The sequence below is a fragment of the Rosa rugosa genome, chromosome 2 (assembly GCF_958449725.1).
Source record: "Rosa rugosa chromosome 2, drRosRugo1.1, whole genome shotgun sequence".
Lineage (NCBI taxonomy): Eukaryota > Viridiplantae > Streptophyta > Magnoliopsida > Rosales > Rosaceae > Rosa > Rosa rugosa.
The window spans coordinates 58,663,664-58,687,256 of NC_084821.1; the positions used below are offsets into that span (position 1 = coordinate 58,663,664).

A 23,593-nucleotide genomic window follows, 5' to 3' on the forward strand; every position below is an offset into this window, starting at 1 on the left:
TCAATTATTTGTGTTACATTTTTTTTTTTGAGAATATTTGTGTTACATTTAGTCTGAAGCAAACCAGAACAGACTCTGCTGCCTATAGACTGCATAACAACATTAAGAGAGGATGGAGAAGCTACCATCACATGAAGCCACAGCCAAAGTCTCATCAATCTTCATATATCCAGTTAAATCATGTCGTGGGATATCAGTCTCTGAAGCACCTATCACTCCTACTGGTATAATCTTCTTCAGTGGTTCTATTTCGTGTACTTCAATCAATATTTTTCCTTTTCACCTAGTTGACCTTGATCCTTGAATACTACTTGAAATTCTGTTCTTTTATATTGTGCCTAGTAAGAAATGTACATTTGGTAATTAAAGCAGATTATTCAAGTACAATTTCCATGAAGTATGTATTAACCTTTTTTTTCCCCACAGTTTCTTAGTTCTTATTATCAGTTTGTTGGAGTGTTGTCTTTACATGACCCAACTTTTCTTGTACCCTCTAAGTTTCCAGGAGGGAGTATTATCTGGACTCTCTCAAATTGGGTTTTGAGGTAGTACTAATCTTTGTTTGTCCCTTCTTGCTTTGGATGTACAGGATTTCGATGGGATCGACAATGGTTAGTTATAACTTATAAACGAAAAAAGGAGAGCATATACTCAAAGAGTTGAACCAAAGCTTGCTTGTGTTGAGGTACAGCTACCAAACGAGGCATTCCAGGAGGGTTGGGAACCTACTAGCAGCTCTTATCTGGGTAAAAGCATCAATCTTTGTTCATTCTACAAAACTTCCACAGTACACTCAGACTATGCTTTCTGCAGCAGGAAAAAAGTTAATATTAAGCTGGAGATGTTGTGATTGACTCCTATTTGTTTATCCTTCCTGTGTTCTCACTTAGTCACATATAATCTAATTCTGGAGTTTCTTAATGTTACATAGTTTCATGTTCTTCTCATACTTAAAAGTAATCACATTATTGCGTTCATCTTCGTTATCATTATTTCATCTCTCACATTAAATTTAGTTTGAAATCTAATCAACGTTTGTAAAACCAGTTCTAAAAAATACCACTATGATGCAGTACTGATAAGCAAAGTTGTTCCTCATAATGTGCTTAATGCGTCTCAAGATTCAAAGTTTCCTGCTAAGTTATTCTGTTTTAATAACTTAGCAGGGATCTGTCATTCACTTTTCAGTATTAAAAGCACCTGGCATGGATGTACTGAAGATTTCTATGAGTCCACCACAAGAAATAGCAGATGGAGTTTCAATATGGGAATGGTCTGGTGCTGCCTTAGATGAGGGAGCTGATGCATCAAAATGGTTTTCAGACTATCTTGGGAAACCTAGTTGACTTGTTCGCTTTAATGCAGGTACAGTTTCATGTGGTACTTTCAAAAGAGTCAGGCAGTGGTGGTATAAATTACAATTTTCAGATCAGCTATGAAATTGCATCTTGCGCAGTTATTATGTATGTGTTGATATCATTATATTTTGCACATTCGAGACTAGGAAATAAAAATTTGATTGTGTTGTATTCTAAATGCAGCTTCAGAAACTAGACCTGTGAAAGCTTCCTTTTGGTCTCATAAACCTGTGGAACCTGAATATGCTGGGGGGGAAGCAAATCATGTTCTCCGACCTTTTTCCATACTTGATAGCGTCTCAGGTTAGGCAGATTGAGATGTGGAAATAGTAGTTGCTTCTGAGATGGGGGATCCAACCTAGACCTTGTCATTGTACTTTTGCAAGCATCATTGGATACACTAAATGAGCATCTGAAGGACCCTGTACCAATTGACCGTTTCAGACCCAAGTACTTTTCTTCTTATATAGAATCTCCTTATATTGTTTAACAAGCATCAAATTTGATCTTTTGTTTTCGGTAGTGAAAATTTTGTTGATTTTCAATAGCATGTATACTGTAATGCTTATTGTTGCCAGTACTTCTATTCAAGATAGACCTCAATGTTATCAGTTTCATGATAAATATGCATAGATCTGATTCTCTAATACTTCTGTTTGCATGTCACAGCATTCTTGTTGATGGTTGTGAACCATTTTTGGTTTGGAAGATTTATGGACAGATGTCAGAATAAACAATTTCACATTTCAATGCTGCATGCTGTGCTTCCGCTGTAAGGTATAAGAGCTATATCACTTCTGCATTTTTTTGCCTGTCTGATGGCTGTCAAGGTATTTCCAATGCATATTGTCCTCAAAGTTGTATTTTGTAGCAGTTAACAATTGGAATCTAAATACTTCGATATGCATGCTAACTATCATCACCTTAAACCATCAAAGCCACCAGAGCTGGGGCTTTCTCTTTTGTTAAAGGTGTAGTATCTCGTCGTTTAAGTACTTCCTCTAACCATGAGTCATGTCTGTGAACCTTGGACATTTGGTTCGGATATTTATTTGCATCAATATGTATTATAAGCATAATATTATTATCATAGCTACATTGTTAAGCTCTAAGCAAGGCCTGCATGCAAGGTTTATACAAAACAGGGTTGAATATTTCTTTGGGAATATAGGTGTGTGATCAAAGGAAATAAAAGAAACAATGTGCTGCTGAAATTGACTTGTCAAAACCTTTATGCTCATCAACAGGAGCTGAGTACTTTAATAGTACCCTCTGACGTTTACATTCTGTATTTCAGATACCTTCGGTGAATCAAGAGACTGGCATTGTAGGAACTGAGCCAAATGAAACTCTGAAGAAATTTCGATCGGATGCAATTGTGTATCCATCTCGGAAACAGCGGAGAAGGGTGAGTTATAAACTTATGACTAATTGAAGGCTTTTGCACCCTATTCCTCCATCTATACACATGATCACATAGTAGCATTGTAAATTGTTTTTCAGGTCTACTTCGGGCAGTATCTAGTTTGCAAAGACTCTCTGATTGCTGGCGTGAAGGGAAATGTCATAAAGGTTGGAGATCTTCTTCATGTCCTCAACATGGTTGTCGGGTTCGATACCGGAACGGGTCATTTCGATGTAGGTTGAGATGGCTTCTTTGTAATGACCGGACCGGGTTTGGGAGCGAATGGTGTCGATCCATGTGCGGGAATCGGAGATGGGTTTGGGTGGTGGTGATGGGGTGGTTGAGAAGAGAGGAGTTGGGGGGTGGAGTGGTCCTTTTGGGAGATGTGGGTTGTTGGATTTGGAGGGAAGAAAATGTGTGTAAAGGTTTGGAGAGAGGGTAGAGAAGGAGGAGGACATTTGGTAGTTAGGACAGTTTTGAGAAGCTGCAACAGAGTTTTTGTAGTTCAAGTTCTCTCGTAAAGAGATAAGGTTTAGCCCACAGTAAAAGTAAATTTTTAACAGGTTTTAACAGTCTATCACACTTTGATAAAGCACCAGACTTTGGGCTCTTCCTCTAAACCAAAACCAGAACAAGACTGAAGAGAAAATGGAGAAGGCTGTTTCAGAAGTCAAAGTTGCATCCATCTTCATATACCCAGTAAAATCATGCCGTGGAATTTCAGTTTCTCAAGCTCATGTTACTCCTACTGGTATAACCAACCTCACCATTTCTCCCCTTATTTGTTGTACTTTCATTCATATTGCTTTTGACCCAGTTGAGTCCTTTAGCTTTAACTACTGTCAAGTTTGTTCCTTGTTGTTGAGGCCCAGAAAGAAAGACATGTTCATGGAGAATAAATTCAGTTTATTGAACCATATTGTTTGCATGATTACTTTAAATCAAGGATCAATCTTTTCTTTTAACTCAGTTTTATATGATCACTATATTTGTTGAGTTTTACATGATATTCATCTTTTTTCTCTTATGATGTTCTTGTTGTATATTAGTTTGTGGGGTTATTCTATTGGCATGATCAGAACTTTGTCTATACAGATTGATTTTCCAGGAGGGATTAATATCTACAATCTCTAGTTGGGTAATATTTAAAATGAGGATTTTTTTTCTGTCTGTTTTGGATGTACAGGTTTTCTTTTAACTCGATTATATATGATCACTATATTTGTTGAGTTTTACATGATATTCATCTTTTTTCTCTTATGATGTTCTTTTAGTATATTAGTTTGTGGGGTTATTCTATTGGCATGATCAGAACTTTGTCTATACAGATTGATTTTCCAGGAGGGATTAATATCTACAATCTCTAGTTGGGTAATATTTAAAATGAGGATTTTTTTTCTGTCTGTTTTGGATGTACAGGTTTTCTTTTAACTCGATTATATATGATCACTATATTTGTTGAGTTTTACATGATATTCATCTTTTTTCTCTTATGATGTTCTTTTAGTATATTAGTTTGTGGGGTTATTCTATTGGCATGATCAGAACTTTGTCTATACAGATTGATTTTCCAGGAGGGATTAATATCTACAATCTCTAGTTGGGTAATATTTAAAATGAGGATTTTTTTTCTGTCTGTTTTGGATGTACAGGTTTTCGTTGGGATCGACAATGGTTAGTGGTAAACTACAAAGGGAGGGCATATACTCAAAGAGTTGAGCCAAAGCTTGCTTTGGTTGAGGTACAGCTGCCAAATGAGGCATTCTCAGAGAATTGGGAACCTACTGAAAGCTCTTATCTTGGTGAAAACATCAATCTTCTTTTCTTCTTGATATAAAGTCTGTTTTCCTTTTAGACACCATAGCCAAATTGTGCTTCTGCAGCAGAAATTTATAACTAAGCTGGAGATGTTGTGATTCACTCGTACGTAATTCTGGTTTACTGATTATCACTTTGCCACCAGTGTCATGTTTAGTAACTTGAGAACCACCTGTCATTCACTTTGCAGTGTTAAAAGCACCTGGGATGGATGTGCTGAAGGTTTCCTTGAGTACACCACAAGAAATAGCAGATGGGGTTTCAGTATGGGAATGGTCTGGTGCTGCCTTAGATGAGGGAGCTGATGCATTGAAATGGTTTTCAGATTATCTAGGGAAACCTAGTCGACTTGTCCGCTTTAATGCAGGTAGAGTTTATCGTGGTGCTTTCAAAGAATCAGGCACTGAGTGCACCACCTAGGGAAATTAATTAGAAGTTGATAGTATTTCATACAAACTTCAATTCAGAGATGCAATAGCATCTTATGCTGTCATTTATGTGGTTAGATATCATCACACTATCACACTTGAACTAGGGGATAAATAAATTTGGCTGCATTCTGTTATAATACAGCTTCAGAAACTAGGCCTGTAGAACCTGAATATGCTCCTGGACACCAAATAATGTTCTCCGATATGTATCCATACATGCTATTGTCTCAGGTTAGTCAAAGTCAAAACAGGAACTTAAGTTGCTTTTAAGATGGAAACTCTGACCTGGATCTTGTCATTGTAACTTAGGGATCACTGGATGCACTAAATGAGCTTCTGAAGGAACCCATACCAGTTAACCGATTTAGACCCAAGTAATTTTTCTTTTCTTATATCATATTCCTTCTGTAATAATTAAATTTGTTCTTCACTTCTTTTGGTAATAAAAATTTGTTAATCTAAAGAGCTTAACTATAGACAAAGTCTTGTCAGTTTTATGATCAATATGACTATGCATAATTCTAAATCTTGGAACTTTTACTTTGATGTCACAGCATTCTTGTTAACGGATGTGAACCATTTTCCGAAGACCTATGGACAGAGATCAGGATAGAGAAGCTAACATTTCAAGGTGTCAAGCTATGCTCCCGCTGTAAGGTAAAGCTATATCCCTTCTGCAATTTTTGCCCTTCTGATGACTTTTCTATTTTCAAAAGACAATCAATAGATGCGTGTCTCAAACTCATATGTGGTAGTAGTTACAGTTGAATCTAAATACTTTTACTAAATGGTGTTTTGTATTGTAAACATTGAGCTACTTAGTAAAAAAATCGGTCATTTAACAGGCAGGGGAGCTAACAAGGCCTACCATCTCTAACAATTTTTACAGCTTTCTTTCCACTTTTTCACTTGAAGGTCTGATTTGAAAAGTTGACGGTGTAAAATCTCACCGCTTCAATTTTTCTAACTTAAAGTCATGGCTGGGAGTCATTAGACATTTGTTGTGGATATCTTATTTGCAACCATGTGTATTAGAACTTAGAAGTCAAGTGGTTATATGATGGAATTTATTTCCTCAGCTAAAATTGCAAGGATTAAAGAATCTTGCATGTAAGTGCTGTATGTTTCTGTGGTCATATAACAATTTCGGCTATAGAAATTAAACTTCCTATTTAACCCCAAGTTGTTGCTAAGCTGCCATAGTGCCCAACATCTTGGGAGAACTCTTCTAGACTGCAGATGCTCATGTTTTATGGAAGTTTATGAAATCTGCTTCTAAAAGACTAAAACAGACTTGCCAAAACTTTTAAATCATCATTAAGAGCTGGGCATTTTCAAAAGACATCTATGATGAATCCTGATATCCTTACTATGACACTTTCATGTATTTCAGGTACCTACAATCAATCAAGCGACTGGCATTGCAGGACCTGAGCCAAACAACACTCTTAAGAAAATCCGGTCTGATGCAGTTTTACGTCCAACAGGAAAACAGCAGGGAAGGGTGAGTAACTAATTCAAGACTTTCCACCATAATCCTCCATATATACAGATGATCACATTTAAGATTGTGAGTGATTTTCAGGTCTACTTCGGGCAGAATCTTGTTTGGAGAGACTCTGTTACAGGAGGTGTGAAGGGAAATGTCGTGAAGGTTGGAGATCTTGTTTATGTCCTCAAGATGGTCTCTTCTGCTGATGAAGCAGCTGCTTAAATTTTGTAATGTATTTTATCCATGCTGTTATAGGACACTAAAAACTGCTGTCTAGATTGTAAATTAATAACAAACACGGTTACATGTTAACGATTAGCTTCCTGCTTAGATGAGAGTTCCAGGTAGTTCAATAAAAGAAGAGAATGCCAATTAAGAGGTTCAGGTATGACTGTATGAGATATCCTTGAAATGTGCAATGCTTGGATATTATCTATGCTTGCTTCATAGTTTACTTAGTTGAGCTTGTAGTGAAAAGCCGTTAATGAGCCTAATCTTGATATGTTCGGATTCGTAAATGCCTCTAGAGCAAGTTCCCAATCCTCAAACCGACACGATGCAGCAACCTTTGAATTCCAAGAAACTTCGTCTCTCTCAATCTTTCCATCAAACACCTCCCACATTTGCTTCACACATTGCCAAGGGTATTAGCCACAGCCACAGCCACCGAAGATGATTCAGACCCAAGTTTGACAACATGGGCATGAATCTGTTTCCCATATGCAAGTTGTCTGGTGCTATACCTGTATGAGTCATTTGAACGTAGGTTGTAATGGCTCCTCAGAAGAGAGTGAACCGGGTTTGGGAGCGAAGGGTTTCTATGCCAATGAGGCCCGAGTGTGAGAATGGGGTGAGTTGTGGTAGTGAGTAGTTGAGCAGAGAAGTAATCCTTCTAAGAGTCAAGGGTGGCTGGATTTGGAGGGATGAGAATGAGTTCAAAATGTGGACAATTTAGAGACGCTGCATCAGAGCTGACCATGACATGTTCCTAACTCTGCCCCACAAAAGATGCTGATGCTTACCAGTTTAGGGGAAAGCGGCAGACTTTGGGCTCTCTCTCAACAATTCTGGATGCTATAATGAGCAAAGGATTTGTGTTATATTGAATCTGTAGCAAACCAGAACAAACTCTGCTGCCTATAGACTGCATAACAACATTAAGAGAGGATGGAGAAGCTACCATCACAAGAAGCCACAGTCAAAGTCTCATCAATCTTCATATATCCAGTTAAATCATGTCGTGGGATTTCGGTCTCTGAAGCACCTATCACTCCTACTGGTATAATCTTCTTCAGTGGTTCTATTTCGTGTACTTTAATCAATATCTTTCCTTTTGACCCAGTTGACCTTGATCCTTAAATACTACATGAAATTCTGTTCTTTTATATTATGCCTAGTAAGAAATGTATATTTGGTAATTAAAGCAGATTATTCCAGTACAATTTCCATGAAGTATGTATTAACTTCTTTTTTTTTCCCCACAGTTTCGTAGTTCTTATTATCAGTTTGTTGGAATGTTGTCTTTGCATGATCTAACTTTTCTTGTACCCTCTGATTTTCCAGGAGAGAGTGTTATCTAGACTCTCTCAAACTGGGTTTTGAGATAGTCATCTTTGCTTGTCCCTTCTTGCTTTGGATGTACAGGATTTCAATGGGATCGACAATGGTTAGTTATAAACGAAAAAAGGAGAGCATATACTCAAAGAGTTGAACCAAAGCTTGCTTGTGTTGAGGTACAGCTACCAAACGAGGCATTCCTAGAGGGTTGGGAACATACTAGCAGCTCTTATCTGGGTAACAGCATTAATCTTTGTTCATTCTACAAAACTTCCATAGTACACTCAAACTATGCTTTCTGCAGCAGAAAAAAAAGTTAATATTAAGCTGGAGATGTTGTGATTGACTCCTATTTGTTTATCCTTTCTGTGTTCTCACTTAGTCACATATAATCTAATTCTGGAGTTTCTTAATGTTACATAGTTTCATGTTCTTCTCATATTAAAAGTAATCACATTATTGCGTTCATCTTCATTATCATTATTTCATCTCTCACATTAAATTTAGTTTGAAATCTAATCAACTTTTGTAAAGCCAGTTCTAAAAAACACCACTATGATGCAGTACTGATAAGCAAAGTTGTTCCTCATAACGCATGGTCATAATGCTTAATGCATCTCAACATTCAGAGTTTCCTGCTAAGTTATTCTGTTTTAATAACTTAGCAGGGATATGTCATTCACTTTTCAGTATTAAAAGCACCTGGCATGGATGTACTGAAGATTTCTTTGAGTCCACCACAAGAAATAGCAGATGGAGTTTCAATATGGGAATGGTCTGGTGCTGCCTTAGATGAGGGAGCTGATGCATCAAAATGGTTTTCAGACTATCTTGGGAAACCTAGTCGACTTGTTCGCTTTAATGCAGGTACAGTTTCATGTGGTACTTTCAAAAGAGTCAGGCACTGATTACTGAGAATATTTCTGACAGCGGTGGTATAAATTACAATTTTCAGTTCAGCTATGCAATTGCATCTTGTGCAGTTATTATGTATGTGTTGATATCATTATATTTTGCACATTCGAGACTAGGAAATACAAATTTGATTGTGTTGTATTCTAAATGCAGCTTCAGAAACTAGACCTGTGAAACCTACCTTTTGGTCTCATAAACCTGTGGAACCTGAATATGCTGGGGGGAAGCAAATCATGTTCTCCGACCTTTTTCCATACTTGATAGCGTCTCAGGTTAGGCAGATTGAGATGTGGAAATAGTAGTTGCTTCTGAGATGGGGGATCCAACCTAGACCTTGTCATTGTACTTTTGCAGGCATCATTGGATACACTAAATGAGCATCTGAAGGACCCTGTACCAATTAACCGTTTCAGACCCAAGTACTTTTCTTCTTATATAGCATCTCCTTATATTGTTTAACAAGAATCAAATTTGATCTTTTGTTTTCGGTAGTGAAAATTTTGTTGATTTTCAATAGCATGTATACTGTAATGCTTATTGTCAGTACTTCTATTAAAGATAGACCTCAATCTTATCAGTTGCATGATAAATATGCATAGATCTGATTCTCAAATACTTCTGTTTGCATGTCACAGCATTCTTGTTGACGGTTGTGAACCATTTTCGGAAGATTTATGGACAGATGTCAGAATAAACAAGTTCACATTTCAATGCTGCATGCTGTGCTACCGCTGTAAGGTATAAGAGCTATATCCCTTATTCCCTTCCGCATTTATTTTTTTTGCCTGTCTGATGGTTGTCAAGCTATTTCCAATGCATTTTGTCCTCAATAGTTGTATTTTGTAGTAGTTAACAATTGGAATCTAAATACTTCGATGCGCATGCAGCATGCTAACTATCATCACCTTAAACCATCAAAGCCACCAGAGTTGGGGCTTTCTCTTTTGTTAAAGGTGTAGTATCTCGTTGTTTAAGTACTTCATGTCTGTGAACCTTGGACATTTGGTTGGGATATTTATTTGCATCAATATGTATTATAAGCAAAATATTATTATCATAGCTACATTGTTAAACTCTAAGCAAGTCCTGCATGCAAGGTTTATACAAAACAGGGTTGAATATTGCTTTGGGAATACCCCTATAGGTAGTGTGATCAAAGGAAATAAAAGAAACAATGTTCCTTTAATATTGGGGAAAATTTCAAAAAGAGTACATCAAGTATTGGCCGTTTTAACCGTTCGTGAATCAAGTTTTGTTAAAATCAAAACAGTACATCAAGTTCAAATTTCTACCCAATTTGGGTACATGCCGTTACGGGTTCCGTTTCAATGGCTACCATTGTCAAATAATTGAAGGGTAAAATAGGATTTTTACAGTTTTCTCTCTCTCTCTCTCCCCCCCCCCCCCTCCTCTCACCCTCTCAGACATTCTCAGTCTCTCAGACTAGCTCCTCTCCTCTCTCTCTCTCTCCTCCCCCTCCTTCTCTCTATCTAAAGACTCAGATGCTCAGTCTCTCACTCTCTCCTAGTCTCTTCGACAGTCGACGGCACCGGTACGGCAGGCCAGCAGCACCTCCTAGTCTCCTCCAATCTGGATCCAATCTGGCCCTGTCCTCGAATCCATTCCGGCACCACCAAGAATATAAAGCCTCACAACCCTTCCCCTCAATCTCAAGCTCCTCTTATTCGAGGTCCAAACCACTTTTAACAATTACACACAGTTCTCCAACTCTCTCTCTCCCCCTACTCTCTATGACTCTATCTTTGATAGTCGAGCTATATAGTTGAAAAAGGTATGCAAAAGCTTCTGGATTTGATTGTTTGGGATTGCATGCAGTTTCCGATTCCGATTCAGTTTCCGATTCCGGTCACCTCAGGTGATCGGACTGGTGGCGATTAAACCGTCTTGGCGGCATGGAGCGAACCATGGCCTCAGTTTTCCCGTGCGATGACGGACGGCGACGGAACGAAGCCCGCAAGTTTTGATCTTCAACTGGTTTCTGGGAAAATTTTGGCGTCGTTTTGAGATGCATGTGGTGAGAATCCTTCTACTCTTCATGCCTTATCTTCTGGTGTGATCAATTTCAAGTTTTGATTGGGTTTTGAATAATTGGTGTTTTTGGGTAGCGTCGGTTGTCACTGTATTCGTGGTTTCCGGCGACTTTTCTAGAGCTCCTTGATTCGTTTTTGACAGTTGTTCTAGTCCTAGACCTCAAATTGATACTTGGCTAGACATGATTCGTGAATGATTTGAGTTGGAGAGCTCGCTGATGTTCACTGTTGGAAATTCCAATGGATGATAAGATGAGCTGATTCTTCATGAGGAATTGAAATCAGCTTTGTGAATCGTGGAGTAAACGCCGCCGTTGTCTCTGGAATAGCTCCACCACAGCAACCCAGAAGCCCGTCAAAGCCGCTGTCGTCTCCACCACATATGGGAGATGATCCTCTAATATTTGTTTTTATTTTATTTTATTTTTTTATCAATCCTTGAGGAGACGGATTTGCCCCTACAAATTTGACCAAAATCACATTGACTAACGAAACCCGTAACGTCATGTACCTAAATTGGGTAGAAATTTGAACTTGATGTACCGTTTTGATTTTAACAAAACTTGATTCACGAAAGGTTAGAACGGCCAATACTTGATGTACTCTTCTTAAAATTTTCCCTTAATATTGGTAGGGTCAAAACCTTTATGCTCATCAACAGGAGCTGAGTACTTTAATAGTACCCTCTGATGTTTTCTTTCAGTATTTCAGATACCTACGGTGAATCAAGAGACTGGCATTCAAGGAACCGAGCCAAATGAAACTCTCAAGAAATTTCGATCGGATGCAACTGTGTATCCATCTCGGAAACAGCAGGGAAGGGTGAGTTATAAACTTATAACTGATTGAAGGCTTTTGCACCCTATTCCTCCATCTATACACATGATCACATTGTAGCATTGTAAATTGTTTTTCAGGTCTACTTCGGGCAGTATCTAGTTTGCAAAGACTCTCTGATTGCTGGCGTGAAGGGAAATGTCATAAAGGTTGGAGATCTTCTTCATGTCCTCAACATGGTTTCCTCGGCTGATGAAGTTCCGGAATAATTACTTTATCTTTGCTGTTATATGATTCTAAGAATTGTTGTCTAGTATTATGATGAATAACAGGAGGACTGCTTGTTAATGATTAGCCTCCTAGTTAGATAAGAGTTCCAGGTATTTCAAAACACACGAGCGAAATGCAAATGTTCACAAGTAACATATTTCTGTATGAGATATGTTTGAAGTATTAATGGAAATCTGCAATGCTTGGATCTTCTTCATGCTTGCTTTCATATTTTACAAAGTCGTACTTGTAAAGAAAAGTCATTAACGAACCAAATCCAATGCTCTATTTCTGGTTGCCAATTAGTGATTACCAGAACAAAAGTTATAATGTGACTGTTCATGCTCCGAATTTGGGAGTTACAGGTCTTAAGTTTATGTTTTACCAGAATTGTAATGCGAGTGTAAATGCTTCGGGGAGCTTGAGAAGCTTTAGTTCGTATTGAGCTTGACATGATTTTAGCTTGTTCGACCTCCGCTTGTAAAGGAAACAAGCCAAGTTTGAGCTTTAATACGAGCTCATGAGCAACACATATTTTTATCACAGAACCACTAGTGGTCTCGAGCACTAGGGCTCGAGACTAGGTTTGTGGCTGCAGCCTGACTTGTAGCATGAACTTAGTATTCATAGAGCATGGTTTAAAAAATGTGTCTGAAAGAAACTATTCCAAGGACCTGGGATAAAACGAATGCCTAAACAATTTGGTCTATGAAAAACTAATGTAAATGTAATACATTTTACGGTTCAGGAGAAATTTGGGTTGAGCTGCAGTCCAAAAAACTTTGTATATATGAGATCGGTCACTGTGTGTATATATATTTTTTTTAATAGAAGAATTACATCAGAGAGAAATCCAACTCTTAATCTAATGATCAAATTCTCAACCTCCCTTCACCATAAGGGCTAATTATATTTTTTGTTTCAACATCGGTCTTTTCACTATGATGCAGTAAATCAATGAAGAATTATTATCTTTTCACTGCGTTAAATCAGTAAATACAATTAACTTGCTGAATCCAAAAAACAAAACAAAAGGTTTCCCTTTGATTGTAGAAACCAGCGCGCTTCCAATCAGAGTTCCCAGCTTAGCTCTCTGTTGAGCTCAAAAAACCCCCCAAACCCCAAAAGAACACAGCTTTTGAGCTCCACACCCTTCACCCACTTCTCTATGAGACTTTCCCTCTCTCTGAAATGCCCAAAACCCATCAAAACCCACTTCTCTGATTCTGAAACACCCTTAAACCCAACAAACCCCTTCTAAAACCCTATGCCAAAATGCCCAACTCACTACTCAAAGCTCCTCACCTCCTCAATCCACCAACGCCTCAAGAATCACGCCCTCTTCCCAATTGACCTCTCATCTCCTTCACTCCAATCTCACCTCTCATCTCTTTCAGTTCCTTCAGACAATGACGAACCAGAGCCCCCAATTTCCGACGAAATCTTCAGGAAAGGTCCGAACTTTGGGTCTTACAAGTCAGGTGATTCAACTTTCTATTCACTCATTGAGAACTATGCGAGTCTGGGGGATTTTGGGTCCTTGGAGAAGGTTCTGGATCGAATGAAACGCGAAAGGAGAGTCTTTATTGAGAGGAGTTTCATTGCTGTGTTTAGAGCTTTTGGGAAAGCACATTTGCCCAATAAAGCTGTAGACTTGTTTCATAGAATGGTAGATGAATTTCAGTGTAGGAGGACTGTTAAGTCGTTTAATTCGGTTCTTAATGTTATTGTACAGGAGGGTCATTATGCCCATGCATTGGAGTTTTATGACCATGTTGTTGGTGATAGAAACATGAATATTTCGCCGAATGTGCTTAGTTATAATTTGATTATTAAGGCAATGTGTAGGTTTGGATTGGTTGATAAGGCTGTCGAAAAGTTTAGGGAAATGCCGGTCAGGGATTGTGCTCCTGATGTGTTTACGTATTGTACATTGATGGATGGGTTGTGCAAGGTGAATAGGATTGGCGAGGCCGTGTTTTTGTTGGATGAGATGCAGATTGAGGGCTGCTCTCCGAGTCCTGCAACGTTCAACGTGTTGATTGATGCAGTGTGCAAGAAGGGTGACTTGGGGCGTGCGGCAAAGCTTGTTGATAATATGTTTCTTAAGGGGTGTATTCCCAATGATGTGACTTATAACACACTTATACATGGTTTGTGTCTCCAGGGGAAGTTGGAGAAGGCAGTGAGTCTTTTGGATAGAATGGTTTTGAATAAATGTGTGCCCAATGATGTCACCTACGGGACAATCATCAATGGACTTGTTAAGCAAGGACGATCTCTTGATGGAGCTCGAGTGTTGATATCTATGGAAGAAAGAGGGCGTCGTGCAAATGAGTATATTTATTCAGTTCTTGTTAGTGGATTGTTCAAGGAGGGAAAATCTGAAGAGGCAATGAAATTGTGGAAGGAGATGATGGAAAAGGGATGTAAACCCAACACCGTGGTGTATAGTGCTCTTATAGATGGTCTTTGTTTGGATGGAAAACCTGATGAAGCTAAGGAAGTATTCTGTGAGATGGTGCATAATGGTTGCATGCCCAATTCCTACGCTTACAGTTCCTTAATGAAGGGTTTCTTCCAGGCAGGTCAGGGTTATAAAGCAATTCTTTTGTGGAAAGAAATGACAGACAATAATGTTATAAGTAATGAGGTCTGTTACAGTGTCATAATTCATGGTTTTTGCAAGGAGGGGAAAGTTAAAGAGGCCTTGATGGTGTGGAAGCAGATGCTTGCCAGAGGATATAAACCAGACGTTGTGGCTTATAGCTCAATGATTCATGGCCTTTGCAACGATGGATTGGTTGAGCAGGGTTTGAAACTTTTTAATGAAATGCTTTCTCGGGAACCTGAATGTCAGCCCGATGTCATCACTTATAACATACTTTTGAATGCTCTCTGCAAGCAGCGTACTATCTCACGTGCCGTTGATCTTTTAAACAGTATGTTGGATCGGGGTTGTGATCCTGACTTAGTTACTTGTGACATCTTCCTAACAACTTTGGGAGAAAAGCTTGACCCACCTCAAGATGGGAGGGAGTTCCTAAATGAGCTAGTTGTCCGGCTAATTAAGCGGCAGAGGATAGTAGGTGCTTCCAGAATTGTTGAAGTGATGCTGAAAAAGTTTTTGCCGCCGACAGCCTCTACTTGGACAAGAGTCGTACAAGAGCTTTGCAAGCCTAAGAAGGTTAGAGCAGCCATTGACAAATGTTGGAGCAGCCTATATTGCTAATTTATGAGTAAGGCCTCATTTTTTCCTTTTCAAAGCATTAGACCATTGATTATGCTTCTATTTTTCGGCATGAAGTCTGCTTGCTTATAGAGTTGGCATTTTACTCCATTTGATTTAGACAATCTTTTATACGATTTTTTTATTTTTTATTTTGGGTTTAAAAGGACATACTATACCAAGGAGAGCTCGCTGCATGAAGTAATGTATTTTAGAATCACTGATTGTTTTATTACACAACATTCTGTTGCTACATGTTATATCTGTTGAAATGTATTGGAAAGGGAAACATCGAAAAACTGAGGATTATTATTGATTGAAGGATTAATGATATATGTGATCCAGCAGAATAGGGTTAGTGCCATCAACATTGTTTACTTTAACTTTCTACCAATTTGTTCTCTTATGAAACATTTCTGAAAAGTTGGATCTGATGAAGGTGTCTTACAGTGGCACTTTTGCAAATATTGATTAGTGGAATGTCTGTTACGTGAAAATGTGCAAACGTTCAAAAGAGTTCCTCCTATTCAGTCCCCTAAACAAACAGCATATGTCAGGTGCACTTGACTGAAACTATACCAACTGCAATCAAATCTTGTACTAGGTATTTATTTTTTGTGGTAGAGATATACACAATTACAGTTTTGAATTTTCCTTGCTTACAGTTGTTACAGGTTAACCCGGGACAAGTAAACAATAGACTTGTTGGGGAATTGACATTTCTATTGGTAGAATAGTCAATTTGTATTCAGGTACAGACTCAAAAACTGTCATCTTATCTTATGCTTTGCATATTATGGTCATTGATTGTCTTGAACCTTTAATTACTTTTTCCTTTGTCTATGATTAGATATAGATGGGAAGGTGTTCCTGCTAGAAAGATGAAACAACTTTTATAATCTGACAACCATATTAACTCTTAAAATCAGCCCTCTGCAACCTTTACTAGCACAAGGAACTACCATTAGCTCTATGTACATCAGTGACACTTTTTTAGGTTGTCTTGATATGTGCTGAGGAGTAACTTTCTCTTGCTTCTTGATGGATGTGAGTGATGAAACCAAATGAAACTCTCACTCCCTGTGTATATGTTTAGTGTAGATACATATGTAGGATCCACTATCTCCAAGTACAAGGAGTGACTTCTATTATTCTCTACCCCAAGGTATTCCGTATGTAGCAGCACCAAACTAGGAGAACAAGAGGCAAACAAACTCTTGAAAAAAATGAGATAATGTAATTAGGATAAGAGAGCTCAGGACCACTCTTATAGTAAACTCAGATCTGATTCCCAACTCCAACTGACATAGGCTCTTAAAAGTCACAGTCCACCCAATAACAAAGACCACATCAACCCAAATATGAGTTTGTTCAACTCGTTTGTCAATATACTTTAAGCCATTTGTCACTAACATAAACCTAGGACTGAGCCAAGATACATATAACTGAGTTTATTAATACCTAGCCCGAGATCCAAAAATGAGTTGGAAATCTGCCCTGCACCAGTACTTTTTCTATTCAGTTTAGTTGCTCCAAAAGACTGAGGAAAGTGAACAACAAAGTTCAGTTTTAAATCCTTTGTAGATTATATATATTTCAAAGAAAATCTCGGCATACCCATCATATTAGTGCCTTCTTCTCACAAATGTGCCTAAGAGGCCATGAACCCAGTCTCGTAAATCTTTCTATGCAGATTAGTGCATTTTTTTCTTATTTACATATGGTCAGCTTGCATTCTATTATCCTATCAAAAATCAAGATTGTTGTGAAATTTGATATCATTCTATTAAAAGTAATCAACAGCTATAAGTAGGATAGTTCTTTACTCTTACAATTTAGAATAATTTGGGCTCAGAAATAGTTGTGTCATAATATGAAATCAAACTGAAGAGGATGCATTCCTTTCAAAGAAATTCAGAGTACTTCTGTTTCAGGGATCTTCCTTTTCTCTGATGTTGCTATCATTGACATTCAGGGGTGATTTCAAGGTTCTGCCTCCTCTCTAGTATTGCTATTGATAACTTTCAGCGATTCTGGCGATTCTGGCATACCTTTCTTATGGGCCATATCATAGGTTGCATGAAGGCCAAAGAAAGCATAGTATATAAGCATCACAACAGTGCATATTCCAAATCTTTCAAAAGCAGAAGAACCCAAAGATCCCATGAGAAAAATATTTGTGGCAATTGACAAGGATGGCAACCAAGGAACCAGTGGAACCCCCCAGACTTTTGGTGACCTCTGTTGAGGTAGAAACACTGACATTGCCAAAGTTGCAAAGAACCAAAGAGGAACTGTCACAACATAACCAATCCAACCATTGGGATTCAATCCCCAGTAAGTTGAAGTCCCTATTGAGGAAGAAATAATGATCACCAAGTAAACAACTAGCTTCAAGAGATGTGGTCTTGGGGTGACATCGGTCACGTAGTATCTCCTCACTAGAAGTGCAACAGCCATCAACGTGAAGATAAAGAGTGTGCTCACCGATAACAGGCTTGCCAAGACGTCCAAGCTTGAAAAGAAAGCAATCCAGGAACTTGAAGCAACTATCAAGAGTGTAGCATTTATGGGGGTTCCTGTCTTTGGATGGACAAGAGCAAACCATGGTGGAATCATGTGGGCTCGTGCTATGTGAGTGATATACCGAGCCTGTCCAAGTGTTCCCACCAGAAGAACAGTGGTCATTCCCTTGAGAGCACCAAGAGCTACCAGGTACTTGGCCCATGTCATGCCCACACTTTGAAATGCGATAGAGTAAGCTGCATTTGGGTCTATGTCTGTGTATTTCTGCATCATAGGCAGTGAAAGTGCCATTAAACAATATACAACAGTTATGATTGACATTGATCCAAGCAATCCAATCGGTATGTCTCTGGATGGATTTTTGGTTTCTTCAGCCATGGTGGCAATGCTGTCAAATCCTCCGTAAGCAAAGTAAACAATTGCAGCTGCTTGAAAGACCCCTTTAGGCCCAAAAGGCATAAAAGGTTTCATATTTGAGAGATTAGCTTGGGAAAACCCTGCAATCAATACAAACAATATTACAACATTATTGACTGCGGATGCTATCCAATTCAAGTAAGAGGTTTTCCTTGTGCTGATCATTGTAATTGTAGCAGCTACAGCCAGAACAACAACAGCTATTGGGTCCAGGAGATTGTAGCCCTCAGTGAGATTTGTGTGGAAGCGTAATGAGTTGGAGGGACGATTCAAGAGCGATGTGAAGTAAGAAGTCCATGCTCTGGCAACTGCTGCACTTCCTACAACACCCTCAAGAAGTATATTTCCTGCTGTTATGAATGCTACAAAGTCTCCTAACTCAATCCGGAGGTAAGCAAAAGATCCACCAGCCGCTGGTATTTCGACTGAAAATTCAGTGTAGCAGAAGACAGAGAGCATCGCCGAGATACCTGAAGCAACATAGGACAAGACAATAGCTGGTCCAGCATGGTCATGTGTTTCTTGCCCAGTAAGCACAAAGATGCCTGCACCAATTACTGAACCGAAACCAAACCAGATGAGATCCCACCATGTGAGGCAACGTTTCATGTTATTCTCACTTTGTTTCGGGAGCTCCCTAGTCTCATTTTCATCATTTGATCTGCTTATGAGTCGGTCCTTGAACCTGTGGCGCGTCTGTGACAAGGCAGTTCGATATGCGCTCCAATTTTGAAAGGACTCTTCTGGCAGGAAATCTTGTTTGCTCCATCTCCAGTAGGTTCTTGGCTGGACTTCTTCACCAATTTCTCCCTCGGAACTCATTAGGTCTATTTTCCCTTATATTCTCTTCACTAAAACTTAAGGCAACTGAAATATAAGAATATTGGTTACTCTCCTTGCATCCTTCCCCTTCACTTATGTAGTGTGAAATGTTAAAAGATTGGTTTGGATTCTAATCCCCTAATTTCAGGATTGTTCAATTATTGGTGTTGAGAATAGAGGTTGTGAGCTGAGCTCCATCCACAACAGTTGGTTTATAGTCAAATGATGCAGACGATTGAACAGACTAGCCCAAGTTGTTTTTAGTAATCTAGTGGGCGGATTTTCTTGGATTCTAGGTAAGAAACATTGTCATATTTGATGTGCTTTGTTCAGAAAACTACAATTTTTACTTGAATAATAGGTACTTGCATTGTCATTTACTATGGAGATTCCTGTGCTCGCCTAGCTCTGTCCTTATCTATTCCAAACTTGTGGAGATACTGCCGTTTCCCAAATTATGTGTATTTTCCATATGAGATAGTGGTCTTGATTTTCACCCATTGACCTCGAGAGTGATGGGTCTACATATCAAATGACCAGGCTTTTTAGCTCATAGCATGGCTATTTTTCTTGTGCATGACAGACTACCATATCAAACTGAGAAGACGTGGATCATATTTAGTTTAAATTTCAACCATGATGCATGACTTCAAAGCTTAAATATATGGTTATTCAAAAGGAGCCACGGAAATCATGGATGATGATACTTACCTCTAACAGTGAATCAATCATTCAATGGGAATGAGCATAATAAGACTAGTCGTTCTCCACAAAAATGATGGCTTGAGGCATTGTCTTCATTTTCATATGGTCATTAGACGAAACCAAACTTTTGAGGAAAAAAGGGTGGAGCTAAAGATTTGAGCCAATAGTTTGAGAAAAAAAAAGATAGGATAGTTGGAGAGGAATAGGCGTAAACAACTTTGCTTCTTTTGTAGTGTGATATATGTTTCATACAAAATTTGCTTCTCCCTCGGTGTCTTTTACACACTGACCTTCCTCATAACAATTTATTTTTGGAATGAGACCTATTGATCATGCTTGAAACACCCTCTTATATGCCTGAACTAGCTAGTCTCACACTAAAACTGGTAGAAAGAATTAAAAAGAAATGTACATTATCATCTCCACGAATTCCAAGCCTTGCGCATTTTAGCGCCAAGATATCTCATGCCATTAACACCACCAACAGCCAGCAGACCAGAGACGGCCTGTCTTGCACTTGAAACCATTACCTTTCGCTTCAAAATTGTCTGCATGCATTGAGCAGCCTCTTGTCTTGAGCCAATCACAACTTCGTTAATAACTCGACCTGCAATTGAATTAAATTGAAGTATGATGAATGCAATAAACTGACTCCAAATTATACAAGAATCATATGTATAATACCATCCTAGTTGAGTCAAACAGTATCACATCACGTATTCATGGATGTTGGCACAAGAATTTGTACTTTACCGTTAAATGTAAAACATTTTAACATATAAACTTCAGTTTTGATATAATCATATTACTCTGAGTTCAAATCAATAATTCAGAAACCTTTGTCTTCACAGAGAATGTGTAGGAGTTGAAGTTCATACCAGAGTCGCACAGCCTTTTTTTTTCTCCAAGCTTCACTCCCATTTGGCTTCTGATCAGTGGGGGCAGAGAAGAAACAAGGGATCGAGCTGCTGATAAATCACAATCCTGTTTAAAGAGGGAATAATGTCTTAAGCTTCTATTCTCAAAAAATAAAAATAAATAATTAAAAAATAAAAAAGTCTTAAGCTTCTTAAATTATGAACAGTGACTGTACAGAAGTCTTGAATATTTAGCTTGAGTTCTAAAATAAGCAAACAAGTTCCATAGATCCATAAAATCAACCTTTTGTTGGGTACAGTAATTGGGGTTAAAAGTGTTTCATGACGATCAAAGATGCACATAAGTATCACTTTAACTGAATTCGACTTTCAAGGGTACAGCATGCAGTATAAAACAAAAGGTTCTAGCAATTCTTTTGTTCTTTTTCATTTTTTTAAATAAAAAACTAACTAACAGGAAACTGAAAACACGTAAACAAATAAAGAGTACATATAGATTCTGAAATTAAGTGTTTATTCTGGAGTTCATGGTTGAGTTTAGGCCTCTTGTTCAAGGATTTGACTGATGGAGGTTGCATGTTCAGCTTGGTCTAAAGTTTATAGTAAATTGGGGATATAATTTTGTATCATCTTCATATTGACAATGGAAGGATCAAAATAGACCTGAGAAAGGACTGGTTGCGGATTTCCAGACAATGAGTATCTCAACAACTCATTAGTCTCATACTCTTGAATAAATGGCTTATACATTGACCGAAACAACTCAAATTGCCCTTGTACTATTTTCTTCACCTGCAGTAGAGCAAGAAATGAAACAAGATGAAAGGTTATATTTTACTCTCTGGTACACAATTAGAAGACCTGCCAATTGTTGCTTTCCCTTTGTAGATTATGTAAGGTGTATTTGAGCTTACCTTATTTCTGTCTTCTGCAAAGAGCATACGCAAGTCACCCATATATGAGAGGCTACATATTTTGGCATACAGATCCTCCTGCATTATAGAGAATTTGTTATAAAACTTGAAAAACTCAAACAAAAATGAGCAGTGACAAAGAATCAGACCTCAGTGAACTTGGATGGCAAAAGAAGGAGAGCAGCAGCTATTGCAGCCCTCAAATTAACCGAGTTTACATTTGCAACATTCAAATTATCAGAAATTATTTGAACCTGTACAACATACCAAAAACTCCCATGAGGTTCAGATACAAATAGAGTATCATGCCATGTACTATATGAGACAATCCAAGTATGAATTTTTAACCCCATGACATACTATACAAAGTAATATTTATTATAACACTACGATGCATGTGATAGAAAACACTTAGTTTCCATTAGGAGTTTCCATTAGGCTCGGGTGTCTAGTGCTTGAAGATTTTTCAATAAGGTAAAATCGTTTATATCAAATCAGCCAAAGGATTTTTTCCAAGTATGTTACTACAACTTCATCAAGATCCAATACTCTATCATCATCATGCAGTGCTATAGGTGCTGCCTAGAAGGCTAGAAACTAGACAGTAGTGCAAACGAGGCATTAACTAAAACCAAAATAAAGGCGAATTACAAAACTGAAGTTCCTTCTATATAAGGTACAAACAACGTACCGGCTTTTGTAACCGACCACTCAAGTAGAACCTCTCCCAATTTGATATGTCCTGCACCAAGTCGTGCATGCTGACAACCCCATACTTGAACATCTGCAAATAACAGTAGTTATGAGACGAACCTCAAAAAATTCTGTCGATTCAAAAGATTGCAGAAGGCATAACAAAATACTAACACACTATCATAAAGCTCCCACACACCAAATAATAGCTTATTCTTAAACACACAAGTAGTTGAGTGATCAATACCTTGTCGTTCCAACTAACAAAAGGATTGAAGTGCACTCCCACACCTATGTAATCTGCAACATTAGTAACCTAACACAGGATCGATATACAGTCCAAGTCAACGAAAATAAAATCAAACTCAAAGATGATGAAGACCCAGAGACAGAGACAGAGCAGTACCAGTCTGGCCCCACCGAGCAGCGCCATCCAAGAGGCATAGTGATCCTTGTTCAACTTCAGATTCTAAGTTGTACAAGACACCAAAAGAACTAAAACACCATGAGAAACTCTTGAAACATTCAGAAGAAACATAAAGGTAAGAGTTGCAATATAAAGCTAACCTCAGAATGCCATTGTAGGGGATCTGATACTCCAAGAATGCAATCCACCATTGTTGACTACAAACCCAGAATTCACAAATGCAAAGCAAAGATTCAAACTTTACGAATTTAAGTAAAAACCAAATGTCAAATGAGCAAAGAGAAACATGGAGGCAAAGCACAAACCTTGGCATTGTCACGATTTGGGTGTAGTGATGACCCATAAACACAGCAGAACTCAACAGGAGGAAGATGTTTGAGGAAACTTTGAAGCTGGGTTTTGTTGTAATTCTCCATATTGGCACTAGCAGTGCTCAGAGCATCAGTAATCTGAAGACAGACTGAAGAGGAATTTCATCAAACAAATGGAGTGCAACCCAAAAGAGGTGGCCTTTAAAACTTACACAAAGTTTCAAATTACTGAAAGCGAAAACAGTTTCAGTGAAAAGGTTGAAACTTTGTATTAGGGAATGACTAAACAGCTTTGAGGGTTTAGGGTTTTGCTGATTCGGGTGGATACTTTGTGTCTGTCGTTGGGTCCTTTTGGTCTGTGGCTGTTAAGGTCATTTTGTTAGGGTCAATTTTCATAAATGAAAATAAATGTTCACTTTTTTTTTTCTTTCTTTTTTTTTCTGGTACAAAAGTATCTGCTCATTTTAGCAGTTAACGGTACAACGTACAGATGCATGAAGGAGACTAGCTTGAGACAGAGATAAACTAACTCGATACATAGATAGATTAATTTGAGATCAAGTTAACTTTATTCACTAATATATGAAAACAGTCTAC

General features: G+C 38.2%; 5 protein-coding genes and 1 pseudogene across 9 annotated transcripts; 4 read left to right on the forward strand and 2 right to left on the reverse strand.

Moving 5' to 3' along the window:
• Positions 1–112: 112 nt before the first annotated feature.
• On the forward strand, positions 113–1,688 carry LOC133728829 (uncharacterized; annotated as a pseudogene).
• A 1,694-nt stretch (positions 1,689–3,382) lies between these two features.
• Positions 3,383–6,951, forward strand: LOC133728827 (uncharacterized). The gene is made up of 8 exons (XM_062156262.1): positions 3,383–3,514; positions 4,416–4,565; positions 4,772–4,948; positions 5,155–5,243; positions 5,322–5,386; positions 5,567–5,669; positions 6,406–6,516; positions 6,598–6,951. The coding sequence occupies exons 1-8, from the start codon at positions 3,412–3,414 to the stop codon at positions 6,724–6,726; spliced, it is 927 nt and encodes a 308-aa protein (XP_062012246.1). The 5' UTR covers positions 3,383–3,411; the 3' UTR covers positions 6,727–6,951.
• A 589-nt stretch (positions 6,952–7,540) lies between these two features.
• Positions 7,541–12,287, forward strand: LOC133728825 (uncharacterized). Of its 2 annotated transcripts, none has more exons than XM_062156258.1 (8): positions 7,541–7,783; positions 8,149–8,298; positions 8,752–8,943; positions 9,130–9,248; positions 9,331–9,395; positions 9,612–9,714; positions 11,739–11,849; positions 11,945–12,287. In XM_062156258.1, the coding sequence occupies exons 1-8, from the start codon at positions 7,672–7,674 to the stop codon at positions 12,071–12,073; spliced, it is 981 nt and encodes a 326-aa protein (XP_062012242.1). In that variant the 5' UTR covers positions 7,541–7,671; the 3' UTR covers positions 12,074–12,287. The 2 variants fall into 2 exon arrangements, with proteins under 2 accessions (XP_062012242.1, XP_062012243.1); XM_062156259.1 differs by having other exon boundaries at positions 7,554–7,783; positions 8,752–8,928.
• Positions 12,288–13,121: 834 nt separating this feature from the next.
• Positions 13,122–17,414, forward strand: LOC133728823 (pentatricopeptide repeat-containing protein At4g20090). Of its 2 annotated transcripts, none has more exons than XM_062156256.1 (4): positions 13,122–15,313; positions 15,743–15,860; positions 15,969–16,055; positions 17,279–17,414. In XM_062156256.1, exon 1 carries the CDS (start codon positions 13,342–13,344, stop codon positions 15,304–15,306), a length of 1,965 nt encoding a protein of 654 aa, XP_062012240.1. In that variant the 5' UTR covers positions 13,122–13,341; the 3' UTR covers positions 15,307–15,313; positions 15,743–15,860; positions 15,969–16,055; positions 17,279–17,414. The 2 variants fall into 2 exon arrangements, with proteins under 2 accessions (XP_062012240.1, XP_062012239.1); XM_062156255.1 differs by having other exon boundaries at positions 15,754–15,860.
• LOC133728824 (cationic amino acid transporter 5) lies at positions 17,064–19,482 on the reverse strand. Its single transcript, XM_062156257.1, has one exon. It carries the CDS (start codon positions 19,066–19,068, stop codon positions 17,287–17,289), a length of 1,782 nt encoding a protein of 593 aa, XP_062012241.1. The 5' UTR covers positions 19,069–19,482; the 3' UTR covers positions 17,064–17,286.
• A 500-nt stretch (positions 19,483–19,982) lies between these two features.
• LOC133732638 (uncharacterized) lies at positions 19,983–23,378 on the reverse strand. 3 transcript variants are annotated; one of them, XM_062160224.1, is made up of 10 exons: positions 22,991–23,378; positions 22,826–22,882; positions 22,665–22,727; positions 22,506–22,574; positions 22,257–22,349; positions 21,715–21,819; positions 21,566–21,643; positions 21,315–21,443; positions 20,652–20,757; positions 19,983–20,380 (listed from the first exon to the last, which is right to left on the reverse strand). In XM_062160224.1, the coding sequence occupies exons 1-10, from the start codon at positions 23,099–23,101 to the stop codon at positions 20,190–20,192; spliced, it is 1,002 nt and encodes a 333-aa protein (XP_062016208.1). In that variant the 5' UTR covers positions 23,102–23,378; the 3' UTR covers positions 19,983–20,189. The 3 variants fall into 3 exon arrangements, with proteins under 3 accessions (XP_062016208.1, XP_062016209.1, XP_062016210.1); XM_062160225.1 differs by having other exon boundaries at positions 22,665–22,753; positions 22,991–23,063; XM_062160226.1 differs by lacking the exon at positions 22,991–23,378 and having other exon boundaries at positions 22,506–22,558; positions 22,826–22,855.
• Between the last annotated feature and the right edge of the window lie 215 nt (positions 23,379–23,593).